Source organism: Mustela nivalis, assembly GCF_964662115.1.
Source record: "Mustela nivalis genome assembly, chromosome: 3".
In the NCBI taxonomy this organism is placed as follows: domain Eukaryota; kingdom Metazoa; phylum Chordata; class Mammalia; order Carnivora; family Mustelidae; genus Mustela; species Mustela nivalis.
Genome location: NC_139022.1, coordinates 47,819,727 through 47,841,053, shown reverse-complemented (window position 1 = coordinate 47,841,053; position 21,327 = coordinate 47,819,727). Strand labels below are relative to the sequence as shown.

At 34.6% G+C, this 21,327-nt stretch overlaps 1 protein-coding gene across 6 annotated transcripts in view; it reads left to right on the top strand.

Moving 5' to 3' along the window:
* Positions 1-21,327, top strand: part of PJA2 (praja ring finger ubiquitin ligase 2) — a 72,412-nt gene that overhangs the window by 36,401 nt on the left and 14,684 nt on the right. For all 6 annotated transcript variants that reach the window (XM_082724911.1, XM_082724908.1, XM_082724912.1 and 3 more), the window contains 2 exons: positions 11,082-11,267; positions 16,369-16,480. In XM_082724911.1, coding sequence (XP_082581037.1) covers positions 11,082-11,267; positions 16,369-16,480 — 298 coding nt within the window. The remainder of the gene's footprint in view (positions 1-11,081; positions 11,268-16,368; positions 16,481-21,327) is intronic.

Below are 21,327 nucleotides of genomic sequence, written 5' to 3'. Positions count from 1 at the left end.
GTAAATGAATGGGTGTGGCTGTCTTCCAAGAAAATTTTATTTATAAAAACAGTTGGCAGGTTGAAAATAACCCATGGGCATGGTTTATAACCCTTGCTCTGTTACTTCCCAAGTAAGAATGATTCTGGCTGATTTACACACACAAAGCAGTACAGGTTGATTTATACACACACACACACACACACACAATTTTTTTTTCTAATATCCCCATTATTACTTTATAGGTTTTTAGCAGGAATATTTGTCAAATTTTATCAAAGTTTTTTTTAACCATCAGTGGAAATTATCATAGTGATTTTTCATCTTTGACCTAATGATAATGAGAAATTATCTTTTTAAAATTTTTTACATTATTTTTTAAGATTTTATTTATTTATTTATTTGACAGAGATATACAGAGAGCCAGAGAGTACAGGCAGGGGCAGTGTCAGAGGAAGAAGGAGAAGCAGGCTCCCAGCGGAGTAGGGAGCCCAGTGTGGGGCTCGATCCCAGGATCCTGGGATCATGACCTGCGCCAAAGACAGTAGTTTAACTGACTGAGCCACCCAGGTGCCCAAGGAATTATTTTGTTACCAAATTTCCTGATAGTTATCCTAGCTTCTTAAAATAAACAAAAATGATCACATAGTCATAGTTTGTTGTTTTAATGAGCTGCTGGATTCTGTTTGCTAATATTTGACATAGGGTTTTTACGTTGAGATGCGTTAAGTGCCATTATGTCTTTTATCTGGATAAGTGTGATACTTGCTTGGCTAAAACAATGTATGTGTGCTTCTTTTTAGCCCTTTGATGTTTATCTTATTTATTCCTTTAAAGGTTGTTTAAATATTTTACTTAAATGGCTTATTTTAAAGATTTTTAGTATTTTCTTATGAAACTTAGGCTTGTGTTTTATTGTGAGGTAGTATCTATTTAAGTGTTTTTTCTGATAATTGGTTAGTTCTAATTTTTAGTCTCTCATGGAATCTATTTTGGTAGATATATTTTCATAACTTTCACCTTGGACTAACATTAAAATTTGTACTTCTCAAAAGGTATAAATTTCCAGCTTGAGATGAATTCTGTAAGGTATAAGTACATTAGAAAATCTGTAAAGAAAGAAATTTATGAACGTAATTGTTTTGACAGTGATTGAAAATGGTGTTTTTTTTCCCTCATCTGATTTTATGTTTGATCTTCTTGAATCAATATTAGTTTACTAAGTATTATTAAATTGTGATAGTAATTATTCATTCAACAAATATATATTTAGGAATTAGTATGTACCAAGCATTGTGCTGGATTCTGGAATTAAGTGAGCAAGACAAACTAAGATTCCAACCTGAAGCTTACATGGTGGTGGGAGAGGCAGGTATTAAGCAAAATACAAACTTGATGAATTACAAACTGTGATAATGACTGTGAAAGAAAGAAAACACTCATATGATAGAAAGCAACTAATAGGCACCTGTGTTTTTTCCATTTTATTTTATTTTGTTTCTTTTTAGTGTTCCAGCATTCATTGTTTATGTACCACACCCAGTGCTCCATGTAATACATGCCCTCCTTTAATACCCACCACCAGGCCTTGCTAACCTCCACCCCCCTCCGCTTCAAAACCCTCAGTTTGTTTCTCAGAGTCCACAGTCTCTCATGGTTTGTCTCCCCCTCCAATTTCTCCCAGCTCACTTCTCCTTTCCATCTCCCACTGTCCTCCGTTTTATTCCTTATGCTCCACAAGTAAGTGAAACCATATGATACTTGACTCTCTCTGCTTACTTTATTTCACTCAGCATAATCTCTTCCAGTCCTGCCCATATTGATACAGAAGTTGGGTATTCATCCTTTCTGATGGAAGCATGATACTCCATTGTACATATGGACTATATCTTCTTTATCCATTCATCTGTTGAAGGGCATCTCGGTTCTTTCCAAAGTTTGGCAACTGTGGCCATTGCTGCTGTGGGGTACAGATGGCCCCTTTTTTTCACTACATCTGTATCTTTGGGGTAAATACCCAGTAGTGCAATTGCAGGGTCCTAGGGTAACTCTGTTTTTAATTTCTTAAGGAATCTCCACACTGTTTTCTAAAGTGGCTGCACCAACTTGCATTCCCACCAACAGTGTAAGAGGGTTCCCCTTTATCCACATCCTCTCCAACACATGTTGTTTACTCTCCTGTTAATTTTGGCCATTCTCACTGGTGTAAGGTGATAATCAATGTGGTTTTGATAATGAATTTCCCTGGTGGCTAACGACGAAGAACATTTTTTCATATATCTGTTAGCCATCTGTATGTCTTCATTGGAGACGTGTCTGTTCCTGTTCTCTGCCCACTTTTTGACATGATTATCTGTTTTGTGTGTGTTGAGTTTGAGGAGTTCTTTATAGATCTTGGATATCAGCCCTTTGTAGTATCATTTGCAAATATATTATCCCATTCCGTGGGTTGCCTCTTTCTTGACTGTGTCCTTTGCTGTAATAGGCACCTATATTAATTAGAGTGGCCAGGGAGTACTTCTCTCAGGAACTGACCTTTGAGCTGGGATCTAAAAGATAAGAATTCATGGTTGAGAAGAGCTTCCTGGGCAAAAGGAAAGGTAAGAGCAGAGGTATTAAAAAGAAAAGGGCTTGATATGTTTAGAGGTAGTGGGGCTGAAGTGAAGGAGTGAAAAGAAGAGTGATAGGAGATGATGTGGCAGGTACCAAACTATGCAGGATATGTAGCAGCTGGAATTTATTCATAGAGCAGGGACATTTAAGTGGACAGTGAATTGCATAATTGATCTGACACAAATTTGTAAAAGATTCACTCTTAACGATTTGTCTCCAGAATGAATTAGAAAGGTATTAAAGTATAAAAGAGAAAAGAAAGAAAGTTGGACTAGCCCTTGGACTAGTGAGGATTAAAAAAAAGTAAACAAGTTTGAGAATATTTTTGAGTTATAAGTAATAGGAGCAATTGAGTGTGAGATGAGGGAGAATGAGAAATCAGTTATGGCTGGGTTTTTTGGTTTGAGCAGTGGGTAGTTGCTACTGTCATTGAGATGGAAAGTAAGAACTCTCTTTGGAAGTTTTAAGTGCCATTTAGATATGCAGTGTAGATGATAAGTAGATGCTTGAATATTTTTAAGCTTAAAGGAAATGTCCCAGATTATAGTTAGATATAGAAATGTATGACTACAAACAGAAACATTTATGGTAGTCATCAGCTACTTGCATTCATACCGTACAATAATAAAGGCCAGTAATTCATTAAAAAAAATAAAAGTGAGGGATGGTTTAACAAGCACTCCACCCTGTGCAACACACAAACACAAAAAACTGAGCATGTAGTAGGCTACAAAGCACAGATTAACACATTTCAAAGAATCAGTATTCTGCAGACTATATTCAATGCAGGTAACTTAGAAATAAATAATAAAAATATAAAAATTTTAAAAATCCATACATTTTAAATTGTTCATCCTCCTAAATAACCAGTAGGACAAAAAAATTATAACTGAAGTTTAAACTGCTCTCTACTTGCTGATAATGAGAATACCACCATAATTAAAATTTGAGGGATGCAGTGAAATTGGTAAATTTATCTTTCTAAATGCTTAAGTTAGAAAAGAAAAAAACCTGAACATGGAGGAACTACGCATTTAACTTAAAATAGAAAAGGAATATGAAAATAAAGAAAATAAGGAAATAAGAATTAAAATTAGGAAAGATAAGAGCATAACTCAGTAAGTTAGAAAAGAGTTATGATAGAAAGGATCAAAGAAATCAGAAGGTGATACTTCGAAAAGATTAAGAAAAATAGATAATCCAGTTGTATAGTGAACAAGAAAATAAAAACAAGGCACAAATAAATAATACTGAAATACAAAACTGTACATAGCCACAAATACAATAAAGACTAGATAGAGTAAAAAGAGTACTGTGAATTTTGTACCAGTAAATTTGAAAACTTAGAAGATACTGATAAATTTCCAGGAAAATAGAATTCACCAAAACTTATGGGAAGCCTGAATAATAATATAAGTATTACAGATATGTAATCAGTAGTTTAAAATCTTACTGTGAAGGGGTGCCTGGGTGGCTCAATCAGTTAAGCGTCTGCCTTCAGCTCAGGTCATGATCCTGGCTCCTGGGATTGAGCTCCACGTCAGGCTCTCTGCTCGGCGAGAGCCTGCTTCTCTCTCTCCCTCTGCCTGCTACTCTGCCTGCTTGTACTGTCTCTCTATCTCTCTATCAAATAAATAAATAAAATCTTTTTAAAAATAACATAAAATCTTACTGTGGAGAAAACAACTAATCCATGTGGTTTTAGAGTTAATTCTCTTAAACTAAACTTTCAAGGATCATGACACTTCACTCTATAAGAGAAAAAGAGCTATTTCTCCAAATCATTCTAAAAGGCCAGTGTAACCCTAACACCAAAAGAGTATGTGAAGGAAAAAATAAACCTGTGGCTTTCATTGGGGCGCCTGGGTGGCTTAGTGTCTGCCTTTGGCTCAAGTCATGATCCCAGGGTTCTGGGATCCAGTTCTGTATCTGGCTTCTTGCTCAGCGGGGACCCTGCTGCTTCCTCTCCCGTTCTCCCTGCTTGTGCGTACGCTCTCTCGCTCTCTCTTGCTATTTCATGTCAAACATAAAATCTTAAAAAAATAAAAAATAAAAAAACCACATCCTTATTAAATGCATGTCAAAATCCCAAACAGAATTGGAAATCTCAATTCGCAAGTGTATATTTTGAAGATAAAACTCAATTACCAGTCTGAGTTTATTCCAGAAATGTAAAGGTCTTTTAATATAAAAATACCCATAAATGTCATTCACCATATTAACAGAATACAGGAGAAAATCATGATAGATTCTACAGATAAAGGGGAAAAAAACCACATAGTAATAATGTTCAGTACCTCAACATGGTAATAACTCTGGAACTAGGATCAGAACAGAATCTCTTTGACCTGATAAAAGGTATCTACAAAAAAAAAAAATCAGTAGTAATAATTTTCGGTAATGAAGCATTAAACCCTCGCCCCTTAAAATCAAGATCAAGACAAGGGTGCTCATAACACCATTTTAGCAGCCATCGTGGCAGAGGTCTTGGTAGGCATGATATGATGGGAAAATAAAAATAAAATACGATGGGAAAATAATAAAGGAGAAAAAGCTGTAAAAAGCAGAAACTAGCAGAAAAGAAAGAAACTAGTAGTATATATTTATAGAATATAAATTGTTAATGTGCGGGATACAGAGAACTCCGAGAAATCAGGAAGAAAAACTGACAGTCTAATTGCAAAATGTTCAAAATATTGAGCAAATAATTCACTGAAGAGGAAATATTAATGGTAAGTAAAAATACCAAAAGGCACTTAGATCATGAGTCATCAAGGGAATATATGTTAAGATCATAAGGAAGTATCATTTTTTACCTACCAAATTTCCTTGGTAGGTAAAGGAAATTTTCCTAGTGTGTGTTAATAACAAACACTAGGGAATTTGACAATGTCCAGTGTTTTGAGGTTGTGAATGCTTGTTGAGGTGTGAAGTAGGTCACATGCACTGAAATTATGTAATAATTTTAACATGCGCATGGTAGACTATCAGCTGTATCACTTTTAAGTGTGTACTCTGGAGAAACTTCCCCATGTGGCATAGGAGTTGTGTACAAGAATGTTCGTTACAGTATTTTTTATGAAACCTATAAAACTGGATATTACCCAGATACTCATAGGAGAAAAGTTAGTGGTGTATTCATACAAGGAGTATTACACAGCAGTGGGAATGCATGAGCCACATTTAAAAGCAAAAAAAAAAAAAAAACCAAAAAAAAATGAATCTTAGACACAATGCTGAATGAAAACAGTTGTTTCTGGAAGAATAATGTGTATGACATCTGTTTCACAAAGTTAAAAACAAGCAGAAGTTAAATATCGTGTTTAAGTATATAAAATAGTGAAAACTTGTTTCAGAAAACAATAGAATGACAGTGGCATCCAGATAGTACTTTCCTCTGGAGGGCAAGGCTAGGGCATAGGATAGGTGGAGGACACAAGGTTTTTGCTAGTCAGTGATAATATTCTAGTTCCTGGTTTGGTTGGTGGGTTTATGGATGTTAAATAGAACATGCTTTACAGCTTAAATAGATGGTATATATTTTACATTGGCGAGGGGGGTGGGGGGTGGGAATTAAAGGGAATTGAAGGTGAGAGAGTAGATTCAGTCACCATACCTTCTTCAGAAAGGGAAGGAGCTGCAGGTAGATGTTGGGCCTAGGAAAATGTCCTCACCTCCCAAAACTGGAAGCTTGATCGTTTGCTTATAGAATGTTGCAGAGGAGAATAACTGGCTAGTAATTAGAGGAAAGGTGGAGTTTTTGAGAAGATGAGAAGGATTAGGATCCACAGCTAAGCAAAAGGCCTTTAGGAACAGAGACTGCCATTGTAACTAATGAGAAGGTACAGGTGTAGGTAATTCTATAGGTTCTGTAATGAGAGGAAATGACGAGTCACTGGTGACTGCAGTATTCTTGTTGTTACTAGATACTGAAAGTGGGGAGGATTTGATGATTGTGAAATTGAAGGAAAGAAGAAAAGGTGGGAAATAGGCTTTCAGAAAGCTAGATAATAAACTTATTAGGTAAACATTGAATAATTGCTGGACAGTATTGAAATTAGTGTTTTAAATTAGTATTTTTGAATGTAAATTAGTGTATCATACTTGTATATTTTACTTTAAGTTTTTCCTGCTGTTTTGGTGACTTTACAAACTTTGTAAATATTCTTAAAATGCTTTAATAAAACTTAATATTTTCCTTACTATTCTATTTATTAGAATAAAGAAATCGTTCTTCAAATTAGGTGCTAGGGTTCCATCTTTGTGACTGGATAACATGGAACAAGGTACCATTGATTTTATAAGCTCTAATTCCTTTTGAAGCTTTTTTGACTTTTTAATTAAAATTTCAGTTACTTTCCTATGTACTTTAATTCCAGGATAGGGATTTGAAATCTTAAAAAATTTGCTATACAATTAGACTTATTAAAAATGAGCTTATGCTTCAAGCTTAGCAGCTACTTAACATGTATCTGACTTAGAAAATGAAAACCAATTAATTAAATATCAGTTAATTAGGAATGCTTATTATGCTGTCCAGGATTTTATAAAGTTTCTTATAATATAGATTATTTCATGAAAACCTCAGCCCTTTAAAATGTTAGCATTAACCCAAAGGTTTAAATTTTGTGTTGCAAATAATTGATACTCAAATTGCTCATTAGTTAGCTAAAGGAAACCACTCAGAATGTAAAGTTGGAGTAGTATTTTCAGAGGTTTTATTTGATTTGTCTACCTTTCATTTTCTTCATTTCTCAGAAGATTCTGTGATGCATGGTTATATAATAGCATATTCTAAAACTTTTAATTGAAAATTTCTTTAAAATATTCCATGTTGACTTATTAATATATTTTGGTAATTTTAATATTGTTATTCACATGTTATTAAATCTAGTTTCTATTATTGAGGAACGGGGATTTTTAATCATATAGCATGAAGAGAACATCAGTCTGTTTAGCTGAAGCTTTGAGTTAAAGCATAGTCAAGAAATTTGATGATGTTGAAGGTCTTCTAGGATTTTAACTGGAAGTAAGTTGTGGGGATACATTTTGAAGCATTTTCAGTTTCCTCTCGTGGCAGCAGCATTCATTTCCTCCACTGTGCTGGAAGTGCTCAAAAGGACAACCTGGCAAATGCCCTTCCCAGTTGAAACACCAAGGGACTTTAGTGGTGGTTGTGGTAGGCACAGGCTTCCACATCTTCCATCTACTGGAATTTTTTTTTTAGAATTGAGCCTTTGGAGACATGTTTAGATAATATGTTTTTTTAAATCTCACAAATTATTGTAAAACTTGACAATGGCATTTTATTAATTTTTGAGTTGCCAAAATGAAGAAAGGTCTAAATTTTTGTGAATGTGTTACAAATGGTATGTCTGGCATGTGTGTAAATGTGTATGTATAAGGAGAGAGAGAAGACTAAGATACTGCTTTATATATTTTCAAGGTTTCTGAAGCATTTGAACTTACCTTATATGCTTACCTTCCAATAGAGATACTTGTTTCTTTTATTAGCTCACAAAATGAAAGATACTTTTGACCCTATTTGTCAGAATTTTTTGTTGTTGTTGGGGATAAAGAACAAAATTCCTTTTGTTAAATATCAAGACAACTTTCTGGCCCAGCATAGTGCCACGCTTCTAGCCTGGTAAATTTTGTGTAAATGATGTGAATTTAGGTAATATATTGCAAGTATATACTGTATACTACTTATTTTCTGTTACTGTGACTACATTATTATGAGGCATTAAAGACAGAATCAAATGTTTAAGCAAAATATGTAGCCAAGAATTCCTCATATGGTAAAAGAGTATTAATGAGTGTTGTAAGTTACTTATATTCATACATACTATTTATTTCTTATTACTGAATCATTTTCACCAGCATATTAGAGTTTCATGTTCTGTGTCCAAGTACAGAGTAGTAACTGAGTCATTTTGATGTCTGTATAATAGGAAAAAGAAAAGCATTTTTTTAGGAGTACATTAGAAATAACAAAAATTTTCAAGAACTATTCCAGGTCAATTCCCAAATTATTTATTTATTAAGGGATTGTTTTTCAAGGATTTATTCTTAACATTTGCAACACAACTAGAGTACCTATTAAGTGCTAAGCATTTATTGCAAAGGGGTGAAGCTACAATGATGAAAGACAGCACTATATGCCTTTGGAAAACTCTCAGTCTGGGAAGAGACAGGTGAGTCACCAGAAGGGTTATAAAACAGTATGGTGACTGCTTTCATAAAGGTATAAACAAAGAACTATTGGTTAGGAATTCTTGATTTTGCATTTTAAATCCATTTTGGGTCTCGTTTTTATTTGGACCTAAGTATAATGCATGAAAGGAAAATATCCACTATCTTTATATATTAGGTATTAAACCTTCAACAAATTAAGCATGTTTTGCTACGCTGATTTCTCTGATTTTACTAGACAGACCATATTAGATACTAAATCTTATAAACCTGTTATTTTTGAAGTGTTGCTTAGGACCTGAGATTAAAGAAACATGTATGGGTTTAGGTGTATAAAGAGATACTAATTCTGTGTCTTTAAAATGTGTTGATTCTTATATGTGGGCATCATCTACATCTCTTTCATAAATGTTTTTATCCCCATAGTTAAATTTGCACATTAGGATGAATAAAATTCTAATTAGAACTGCTCTTGCAATATATATTATTGTATAATATTTTTCTTCTTAAAATCCAAAAACTAAAATTTATCTTTGTCCGAATTATGCTCTTATAATTAACCTCCTTTTGATATACTAAACACTATTTTCTGTTAAATAAAATAAATATAAATAAAATCCTGCCAGTATAATTTTCTTAGTTATAAGTTCATAAACTACCTTTTGTTTAGTCATTGCAGCCTTAACTTTTGTTGCTCAGGTGTTACAGTTAATTCTTCTCAGTGTGATCTTTGTGTCCATACTTTTCTTTAATGTATGAGTTGTGTAATTTAACAGTCTTGTCTGTGGCTTCTAGGTTTTACATCATGCTTACAATGACAGACAGATTTTTGTAAAAATTTCTCTCATGATTCTTCCAGTACTTATATTGTTTTAGAAATGGTGGTGGGTGCACATGCATTTTTAAAATGTAGATTTAGAATTTGCTAACAGGTAAATAATGACATAGAGATTTAACCTCCTTCCCTCCAGATGAATACTCAGTTGTCCTAATGTCATTTACTGAATAATTCTTTTTTCTGTTGTTCTGAAATGCTTCTTTTTTCTCTTCCTTTTTTTTTTTTTTTTTTTTAAGATTTAATTTATTTGACAGAGATCCCAAGTAGGCAGAGAGGCAGAGAGGCAGGCAGAGAGAGAGGGAAGCAGGCTCCCCTGCTGAGCAGAGAACCTGACGTGGGGCTCGATCCCAGGTCCCTGATCATCACCTGAGCCAAAGGCAGAGGCTTAACCCATTGAGCCACCTAGGCACCACACTTCTTTGTTTTGTTTTTTTTAATCTATATAACTGGTTTGTTTGTCCCTGTTCCTGTGAGCTTATTTTCTAGTGAGAGAAAGACTAACAATGAACAAGAAAATGACAAGTAGAAGTAAGTTCTGTAATGAAAATAAGCAGAGTTATGTGGTTAGTGACTGGACAGCTACTTAAAATGAGTGGTTAAAACAGGCCTTTCTGAGGAGCTGACATTGACTTTGACCTGAATATTGAGGAGGGAATAGCTGTGCAAAAATCTGTTGAAAGAACATTTCAGGTAGAGGAAATGGCCCCAAGGTGGAAATGATCTCCAGGTGTTCCAAAGGTAGAAAGCTTAATAAGAATACAGTAGTTAGGGGGAAGAATGGTGAGAGGTAACAGTTGGAGAAGAGGTCCAAAGAGAAAGCATGTTATGATGTAGGGATTTATAGGCCAGGCTGAAGAATTTGGACTTCAACTGTGAAGGGATACTACTCAAGAGCAGTTTTATTACTTATTTATTCATTTTTAAGAGAGATCTTGAGCATACATGAGCAGGAATGAGGGTGTCAGGTTATGGGGAGAGGCATGGGGGAGAGAGAATCTTAAGCAGGTTCCACGAGGAGCCCAGTGCTGGGCTCAATCTCACAACTCTGAGATCATGACCTGAGATGAAATCAACAGTTAGAGGCCTAACTGACTGAGCCATGTAGGCACCTCAAGAGCAGTGTTTAAAAATTAAAATAGTCTAGAATGAATTTTTTTTATTTTTTTTCTGCACAAAGAGGAAATACAGGAGCATAGGTAATTTTTATGTCAAATAAATAGGTTCTTATGTAATTGGAAGCTATTACTACATACATATGACCCTGTAACAAATTTGCTTACCTTTTAAACAACTTTGCAGTTAAAGAAATCAGACTTTTAGAATCTTTAGGTGCCAAGAGTTTAGAACTCAAAGAATAAAGAATCTGTTTGCCCTAAATAGAACTTTTTTTAGAGAACAATTTTATAATGTGTTTCAAAATAATATTTTTTTTCTTCCCTTAAAATGTTTGTATTAGGGAACAGACATCCTTGGAAGAGGGAGAGATTCCTTGGTTACAGTACAATGAAGTCAATGAAAGCAGCAGTGATGAGGGTAATGAGCCTGCCAATGAATTTGCACAGCCAGAAGCTTTTATGCTGGATGGGAACAATAACCTTGAGGATGACTCCAGTGTGAGTGAAGACTTAGATGTGGACTGGAGGTATGTAACACATGTTATTACCATGATTAATTGTTAATTGTGTAGAATTTGTTCATGATTCTAAATTGTGAAAGCTGTGTCTCGGATCTCTCAGACGTGTTCACATTTTCCCATCTGTCAGACTTCTTCAGGGCTCATTCTGATGGCACTTCCTACATAGACTCCCTCCTACTTACTCCAGGTAGTGACCTCTTTTCCTCTTTGACCTTTGACCTTTGACCTCGAAGCCCACCTTATAGCCTAGTTGTTTATAAACTCCTGGTTTGAGGTTTCTAACTTTTAAATGTAGCACTTCATATAATCCTTAAAAAAAAAAAAAAAAGAGTCCTTAATAAATACTACTTGAAGAATTTCAAAACCTGTGATTAAATCAGACGAATCATAAGAATATAGTTATCCTTCTCTGTATGTAAAATATGGAAAAATAATTGTACCTTCCCAGAAATGCTGAAAGTATTATTTACTTTATGCTGAAAAAGAATAATGAACTTCAAATAGAAGAAGCCTATAAATTAAGTGGATTATAGAATTGTTATGTCTCATGATGTAATGGTCAGAATTTAATTGGTTTGGCTTACAGTTAGATTTATCTTTCAAATGTGCATGAGGTCTCTGGAAGCAACTAATTTTGAAATATAGAAAGAATATACAGTCCCACTAATCTCTTGTTACTTTTTCTGAAGAAAATATGGCTTGGTACTACCTTTGTTTTCATCTTTACACAGATATATTTCTAAGAATTTTTCTTTTTTTTCTAGCTAAAATTCCATTACAGAAAATTTAGAAGAATAAAGATACAAAAACTCACTGATACACCCTGATAACTGCAGACTTCTAGAATTTTATGTTTTTGAGTCCTCTGTATCTTTAGTGTCTCTTTCTGTGTGTGTAGTTACTTCTTTGTAGTTCTCCAAATTGTTCCAGATATGAAACTCAGCATCTCCTTGAAATCCTTAGCATTTCCTGTTCTCATTTCCCAGGGGGCAAAAAAATTCTATGTGCAGAGCAGATTTTTGTTAACCATTTTGTGGAGGTAGGAAGTGGTGTTTCCATCACAGCCACACAAACAGTTTATAATTCCATTTTGAACATTCCTGGCTCCAAAACCCATGTTCTGGCTTCCCAGACTTTATGGAAAAGCAGTGACTCACCTGGTCCTGGTCTTGCTGATCTTGGTGCTCTCACCTCCCCTCCCCCATGCCTGCCTGTTACCCTCTTACACTGAACTCCTTGTTGCTGTCTTCTGTCTTCTTTATGCAAAGTCATTCCTCATAATGCTCAGCAGATGACAGAATTGTTGATTTAGTTAGCATCATCTGTGCATGTTGGGAGGCAATTACGGTTTAATATGAAGAAATGTTTTCTTTTGCACATTTTCAAATTTTTATGAAAATAATTTTTTTACAGCTCCATTACGTAGATGCTCTACTCTATAGTTGCACTAAAATTTAATTGATCATTTCTCTATTGAAATAGTGCAGTAAACGTTTCCTCTCATATAACTTGTTCTGTACTTCAGGTTAATATCTTTAGGACAGCTTAGTAGAGGTAACATTACTGAGATAACTGGTATTTATTAAGATCTTGATACATATTTTAAATAACTTTCAAAACATAAAAATTTAAAGAAATAATTGAGATCTTTTTTGAATATAATTTTTAAACTTGAAAACTTATTATTTTGGGTTCTAATTCATTGATGATCTTTCTGGACACAGCTGTTGTGTTAAGATTTTAGAGATGTTGCTGATTGTTCCCAGATTTGGGGAGCTTCAGGGTAGTTGCGCTTTTTGGTTTTGTTTTGTTTTGTGTTTTGTTTTGTTTTGTTTTGTTTTAAATATGGAAAGCATGGGGCATCTGGGTGGCTTAGTGGGTTAAAGCCTCTGCCTTCAGCTGAGGACATGATCCCAGGGTCCTGGGATCGAGCCCCACATCAGGCTCTCTGCTCCATGGGGAGCCTGCTTCTTCCTCTCTCTCTCTGCCTGCCTCTTTGCCTTCTTGTGATCTCTGTCTGTCAAATAAATAAATAAAATCTTTAAATAAATAAATAAATATGGAAAGCATTTTAACTTTGATTTTTAAGACAAAATTCTGAAGGTTACTCTTTTGAATTTTATGTGGATTTGTCAATAGCTCATTATTTGCTTATGTGGTAATATATTAATTTATGTGGCAATCGCTGCAAGTTGATAAAGTGAAAATATGATTTGATTTTCATACTAAAATAATGTCATTTTGACAACTGAAAGGAAAACTCATGGCAAACAGCAGCAATTCTTACCTCTAAAGCCAAAACAACATTTTTTGTTGTTGTTGTTCTCCCACAACTTAAAAAAAGTTTAAGCTTTTTGGTTCTTTATTTTAGTTTAAAAGAAAATTTAAAAAATACTCTATCAAAGTTTATTTGTTTTGATGATGTCACAGAAATGTTACAGAATACCCAGAGAGTATATAAACTAGTGTGGTGGGAGTTGTTTCGGATTTAGACAAATTCCAGCTATACCCTTTATTTACCTTTTGATAACTATTTAATCTCTCTATCTTCCTATAAGAAACTAGGGTTATAATTATTAACCTGATAAGATTGTGGGAAATTAATTCCCTGTGGATGTGACCATGAATTTTTTAAACCAGTTTGAAATTACTTCAGACTTACAGAAAAGTGGCAAAAATAATAACAAAGAATTTCCATATACTCTTCACTAATATTCCCTAAATGTTAACATTGACCACATTTGTGTTATCATTTTCTCTTTCCTTTCTTTCTCTATATTTGTGGTACCTTCTCCCTACCACTTATGAGTAAGTTGTCTTGTTACCCATAATCTAGAATGAAGTCCTGAAGAACAAGAACATTTTCTTTCGTAAGAAAGTAAAATCTTCAAAATCAGGAAATTCATACTGATAACAATACTGTTCACTAATCTGCAGACATTGTTCAAATGTCTGTAGTTGTCCTACTAATGCCATTAGAGAATTTTTTTCTAGTCCAACCAAGACGACTCATTGTTCTTGCGTAACATGTTTCTTCACTTTTAATCTAGAACATTTCCTCAGTTTTTCTTTGTCTTTCATAACCTTGACATTTTTGAAAAGTACAGGCCGTTTATTTTGTAGAATGTCTCTTAGTTTAGATTTGGTGTCATGATTAGGTTCAAGTTATAGATTTTCAGCCGAACCACCAAAGAAATGACATTTTGTTTTTCTTAGTTCATATCAGAAGGCATAAAGTGTCCCACTACTGGTGATGCTAATTCTGATCAGTTGGTTAACGTGTTATCTTTCAGGCCTCTTTGAGTACTTAGTGATTTTTATCTGAAACACTTAATTACCATGGTGATTGGCAGATGAATGATACTACAATTTTTAGTATTAGCTGATTATTTTGCAGTGACCAGATTTACAAGCAGATTTTTGCTTTGAATGTCTAGCTTTGTTTTACTCTAAAGAAGAAAAGAATTAGGAGATAGTTGACTCTAACCATTTGAAGGAGTTTTCTGCAAAGGAAAAGTAGACATAATTTGTGTTGCTTCGGCGGGCAGAACTAGAGCACTTACGTGACATGAGTCAAATTTCTGATAGGGTTCTTCCACATGGAGGAAATAGTTTTGCTGTTTCTTGAATGCCTTCTCTGGTGCGATCTCTGTGCCAGGCATGTGTATGCATTGACTCATTAATTTGTTTTATAGATGAAGAAATAGAGTAACAGTTAAATAAAATGTTCACATTGTCTAGCTCTGAGTTAAATGTGGAGTTAAATCCCTATTTTATTGACTCCAGGGCTCTTCATCTTTGCACTATATCTCACTGCTAGGGTGAAGGAGTTCTAGTGTTCCAGGGGAGGTTGGATTCACTAATTTCTAGTTTTAATTTTAAAATCTGTGATTATATGAGAATGATTCTTCGTACTATGTGGTCTCTGCTAGTTTTAAAATACTACTGAGGTTCAATCTTGTAAGAATATGTTTGTATCTTTTGGCAGTAGATTTGTAATTTTAATGATGGCACGAAAATTGACATCAAAATTATTTTGAGCTAACTTGTATAATTGGATATTCCTGACTGTATTTGACTTCTCATAGGAACACAGAAGTCAACAGAAGTTTGCCTTTAGGTAGACAAAATAAGCTCAGTTTTGGAGATAATAGATTTGAGGTGACAGGAGTTAATCAAAGTAAAGTGCCCCTCAGAAAACTAAAAATGTAGGTCAAGATCTGAAGAGGGTTTGGAATTAGATGTAGGTTTAGGAATTAACCTACAAAGAGGATAACTGAGGAAATGAACTTTAATATAATTTCCAAGGAGGCAAGATTAGAAAGAAGAGGACTGAGGATATACTGTGGTTTCCAAATTTTGAAGTATATGGTATTTCTAAGACTAGAGGAAAAGGAGGAATCTATGTATGTCGAGGGGTGGAGGAAGGAGATTAGGACCAGAATAAAACTTATTTCTACAAGGGGATTATAGTCCTTTAGTTTAAAAGGGGGGGGGGCAGTTAAGAGCTAAATATTTTTTAGTCTGAATAATGACAGAGGAGGCCTACTTCTCAGGAAAATAGAAGAGAGATTAAAGAGAGAGACTTGAGAAAATAAAATATTTTTTTAAGGCCTCAGTGATCAAGCAATAAAAGGTGAGAAAAGAAAAAGAGGCTTTGACTATGATAGAATTGAAATAAATGCAGTTAACTGTCTTTACCATGATCTCATGTAAATTTGGGTTAGCAGTTCAAAGGAACAGAAGAAAATCTATGGGAAAGACAGGAGGGAAAAGTACTACCTTTATTCCTGCCCTAAGCTATCCCTGGAGTTAGAACTAGAAACACAAGAATTTTTCTATAAATTTTATGTCACGAATATGGCAGCTTATTGGGAGAGATTGTGATATTCTAACTTCTCATGCTTAGTATTTTACTTTTCTGTTGGGTTCTCCCTGCCCCTTATCACACAAGATTTCTATCAAAGTATTTTGTTTATTTTAAAATATCTTTATATTAAAATATCATTAAAATATTTAATGTTTTCTGCTTACACTGTTGGTGTGCTAATATAATTATGTCTTCATAAAGATTTCCCAAATCATGTTTGTATTTTTTTTTCCCCAGCCTGTTTGATGGTTTTGCAGATGGACTAGGAGTTGCTGAAGCGATTTCTTATGTGGATCCTCAGTTCCTCACCTACATGGCGTTGGAAGAACGCTTAGCCCAGGCTATGGAGGTATTTTAGTGACTCACACTGATGCCCATATTTTAAGTTGGTGGGATGCAAAATAATAAAAATTGAAGGATTTTATAACTGCTTTTAGGAAAAGGTGAATAGTTTTTCGTCAATAACACTTACTGAATAGTGATTGCCACTAGTATATGTACATAAATTACTCTAGACATTGTGCCAATTTGCCTGTAATTTGCAGTATTTCCTAGTTAGTACAGAATAGAAAATGTTTTGCTTACATTTAGAAAATACACTTTTCCTTTATTGAATTATCTGGGTTTGTGAATCGGAATATTTTATATACACACAAAGGTATATTTGTGAAATGAAATTGGCAATCTCTAAGGATATATTACAAATCACTTCTCTTTTTTTGTCCTCATGGCTTCTAATGCCACTTAACAAAGTTAGAAATTTTACTCCCATTATTTCCATACACATATATACTTAAATAAGTGTGGCACATAATTTTGTCTTGCCTTCTTTTCCTTATTTGACTGAAACACAAATACTTACTTGTAATTGTATTTGCATAAGGTCAGAAGCCCAAACTTTTCATGTTTGGAAACTTCCACTGCACTAGTAGATTTCATTATTAAAAGTCTTTTTTCAAATTACTATTTCTGAAGTGATTTCCAAAGTAGAAAAATGATAATGTGAATCAGTCAAAAGTGAGAGAACAAAAATGAATGAGAAAACTTTCAGAGACATAACAGCATCTTATCTTGAAATTTTCTGAGGTTAGAAAGTCCAATTTAGACTCATAAATTAGACAGTAGTTAGGGAGGTGGTTGGGTAGATAGACCGACCTATCTATCTACACATACACACACTTAAAGATAGGTCTCTTTTGGCATCACTTTTTTTTTTTTTTTTTTTTTTTTACATCTTGTGTAATCTTCCATAGAGATCATTGATCAGTTATATGTTTTGTTTGGTATCTCTTTTTTTAAAGTAACCATAGCAGGAATACTGTGTTCTAGGAGAAAAGTCAGAAAGAACATCATAAGACAAGACACTTAGGACTTCTTGCAGATTATTTTTTGCCTTACTAGAGTCCGACACATGAAATAGTGGCACAATGTGATAGCTTGTATCAGAAATAGAATATGTAAAGATCAAGGATCACTAACTTCCTTGAGTTCAGTAATTTTAAGTGACTACAATGGAATATATATATCCTAGAGTCTGGTTTCATAGTTCTTAAACAGTTTTTCCCATTAGTATGCTAGTGGTTTATGATTTCCTGCAGTATAGAGATATCTTTAAAAAGAAATCTTGAGAATTAAAATGAAGTTTTATTATTTGTTACCAGTGGAAAATGTGACATTTGATTGGCTTCTCGAAAAAAGCAGCAGGAAGATTGGTCATTCTGTGTAGAAGCATTAGCAGAGTGGGCAAAGAAAGAGTTAAGAAGCATAGTGTGTCCAGGGAACTTACGGTCTCCACGGTGTTGGCTCTTAGGGAACCCAGTGACAGGTCATTCTGACCAATCTGTCCTCCTGCTTCTGACTGATGGTCTTAAGTGTCTCCTTTCACTACAGTTTAACAGCTTCCTCAGCTTTAATGCTCAGCTTTATTTTATTTGAATTCAGTTGACAATGAATACAGTTCAGTCTTCCTACCATTCTAGAAATCTTTTTCTATGTCTAGTATCCAGTTATTTAATCATGAAATAATTTATATTATTATAAATCATAATAATTTATCTGAAATAATTTATAATTTATGATTTTTCCTTTTAAATTTAACAATGGTCTTTAAATGAAACAACAACAACAACTAAAAACACAAACTGTGTGCTTTTATTTGTTTTTTTCTCAAGCAATCTGATCTCTGCAGCGCTGGTTGTTTTCATTTCTGTTATTTTCCTAATAGCAGACTGATCTGTTTTTCCAGATAGAGGCTTTTGGTGAAAATACTGACAATAAACATGTGTCTCCTATCTTGTCTCAAATTTGGGTGTGAACAGGACGAAATATTTAAGATCTTTAACTGTTTGATACAATGATAATAAAGCTTTTTATTCCAAACCAGTTTTGGAAAAAAAATATTTCCCTTTGCACAGTTATGTTGACATCTAAAATTTTTTAACATAAGCCCTAAACAGTATTGTTTACCCTATCATATCTTTTTGCAATAAAAACACGTTCAAGTTGTTTGGGTGGCTCAGTGGGTTAAAGCCTCTGCCTTCGGCTCAGGTCATGATCTCAGGTCCTGGGATCAAGCCCCAAATCGGGCTCTGTGCTTAGCAGGGAGCCTGCCTTCACCTCTCTCTCTGCCTACTTGTGATTTCTGTCTGTCAAATAAATAAATAAATCTTAAAAAAAAAAAAAAAGAATTTAAATACACAAAATTGGTTTAGATTGAGTTAAAATTGATTGTTGCGTCCAGCTGATCAACAACAAATTTATAAATGTTGATAAATATTGAAACATAAAGTAAAATTTTACCAGAAATGCATTTCTTAATTTCCTTCCTTATTAAATTTTATGTATTCCTAAGATGAGATATAGTTCAACATCAGTTTTGCTTTTTATCTTTATGAATGTAAGCTTGAGAAACCTCGTTCACATAATAAATTGGTGGGAATGGAAGGAGTTTATCATAGTAATGTCATTTAGTTTTTCTGAGCAATTTGCCAGAGTCACATCAACTTGACAGATTATCTAGATCCTCCAGTTTTCTTGAAAGCAGGTGACTGGAGCCTACCTACAAAAATGTTACTCACGGTGTGCCTGGGTGGCTCAGTGGGTTAAAACTGCCTTCGGCTCAGGTCATGATCCCAGAGTCCTGGGATCGAGCCCCGCATCGGGCTCTCTGCTCAGCAGGGAACCTGCTTCCTCCTCTCTCTCTCTCTCTGCCTGTCTCTCTGTCTACTTGTGATCTGTCTGTCAAAAAAAAAGAAAATGTTACTCAGTCATTACTTCAGTTTGACCCCAGTATTTCATATTGCCCCTTTGAATGGGTAAGAAGTATGCTTTTATTTATAATGTGAGAGAAGATTAATATAAAAAGGAATATGGGAATGTAGAACCAGCAATAATACTTTGACTGCAGGTACATTTTTAGGCAGATCAGTTTAAGGAAAGGTTATGAAAGAAAGTTAACTGAATTGAAATTGAGTCTCTTAAGACTCTCCATGCCCATGGGCCCCTGGAAAGTCTTTACACATTACAGAGCACCTCATATATACTGCATTATCAGCCTTAAGAAAGTAGTTCATGAGGAAGAGCACGTGCTTTTGAGTTAGATGGATTTATTTAGGCTGTGTGACCTTGTACCATCCATTTAACCTCCACAAGTTTCAGGTCCTCATCTACAAAATGGGAATAATAAAATTTACCTTATGGATTATTTAAAGCACATAGTAAAATAGCTGGTGCAGCATAAGTTCTCAGTAAATGGCTGTATTGAAAATTTATTCAAATCAGTCAAACAGGTAGTAATCATCTGGCAAATCTGGATTCAATTATCATTCAAAAATCAGTATTACATCACTTGTAAATCTTCATTCTTTCGAAACTAAATAGTGCTTTATTCTTTTTTTATTATTATTTTTTTTAATAGCTAAATTCTTTTCTGCTGTGTGAATTTATACTGGCTTTGGTTTCAGGGATGTTCCTTTTTTTTTTTTTTTTAAGATTTTATTTATTTATTTGACAGAGAGAGATCACAAATAGGCAGAGAGGCAGGCAGAGAGAGAGGAGGAAGCAGGCTCCCTGCTGAGCAGAGAGCCCGATGCGGGACTCAATCCCAGGACCCTGAGATCCTGACCTGAGCCAAAGGCAGCGGCTTAACCCACTGAGCCACCCAGGCGCCCCAATAGTGCTTTATTCTTTAAAAACCAGATTTTGTACTGACAAAGGATTATGCTACTTTAAACCCAATTCCAATTGTGCTGTTTAGTCTATTTTATTGTCTTTCTGACGTTTGGACTAACTTACAAAAATATATTATAATGTTTGGGGTGTAGATAGATTTTTGTATTTTTATGGATTTTCTTAGCAGTGGTTTTAAAGGAGTCTCTCTTACTCTTGTTACTTATAAGTGACTCCAGATCACCTTAAATATTTGTCAGTACCAAGCTAATAAATTATTTTTACGTATGTGAAATTCCAGGTATGTATTAGCATGGCAGATGGGCAGATAATCATCATAAAGGAATAATGAACCTATAGAGACAAACATGTATCAAAGCATAAGTATCTTACCAAAAATGGAACTTGCTTTAAATAGTACCGCCCCCCTCTTTTTAAAAACATTTGGTACTAGTACATAGGAATTCTTGCATTCTGTCTTGAGAAGTACACAGGGAATTGGAGGAGATTCATGATTATAGTTATATGAGAAAGAAAGGACAAGTATTAGGCTATTACTTTCCATTTTCTGTTTCCTGATGCGGAAGTTTAATATAAAGAATTGTTAACTATAATTGGTGATTAGAGTAATAAGGATTTACTTAGTAAGAAATAAAGATACTTCTAAAGAATATAGAAAAAGCACATACAAGGAATAGCCCCCACATGTCGGGCTCAGATCACTTAAGAAAGAGTCCCACTTCACTCCAGGGCTGGGATTCAAACTTTGATAGAGTTGGCACAGCTGTGACTTGCTGAATGGCATAGAAGTCTAGTGCTGCACTGGCAGAACTTGCTGGAAATCAGCCCTGGGGTGCTGCCGGGGAAGGCTATTTATAGGGAGATGTCTAACTGGAAGCAGTCCGCTACAGAACTGTCCAGGGTGGATGCTGGGGGAGCTGCTGGCCCCTGAGTGCTGCTGGCAGCTTGCATTACAAGAGCTAGATGCTGGAGAAGCTGTGGGCATTGCCAAAGTCTGCTGCTGGAGAG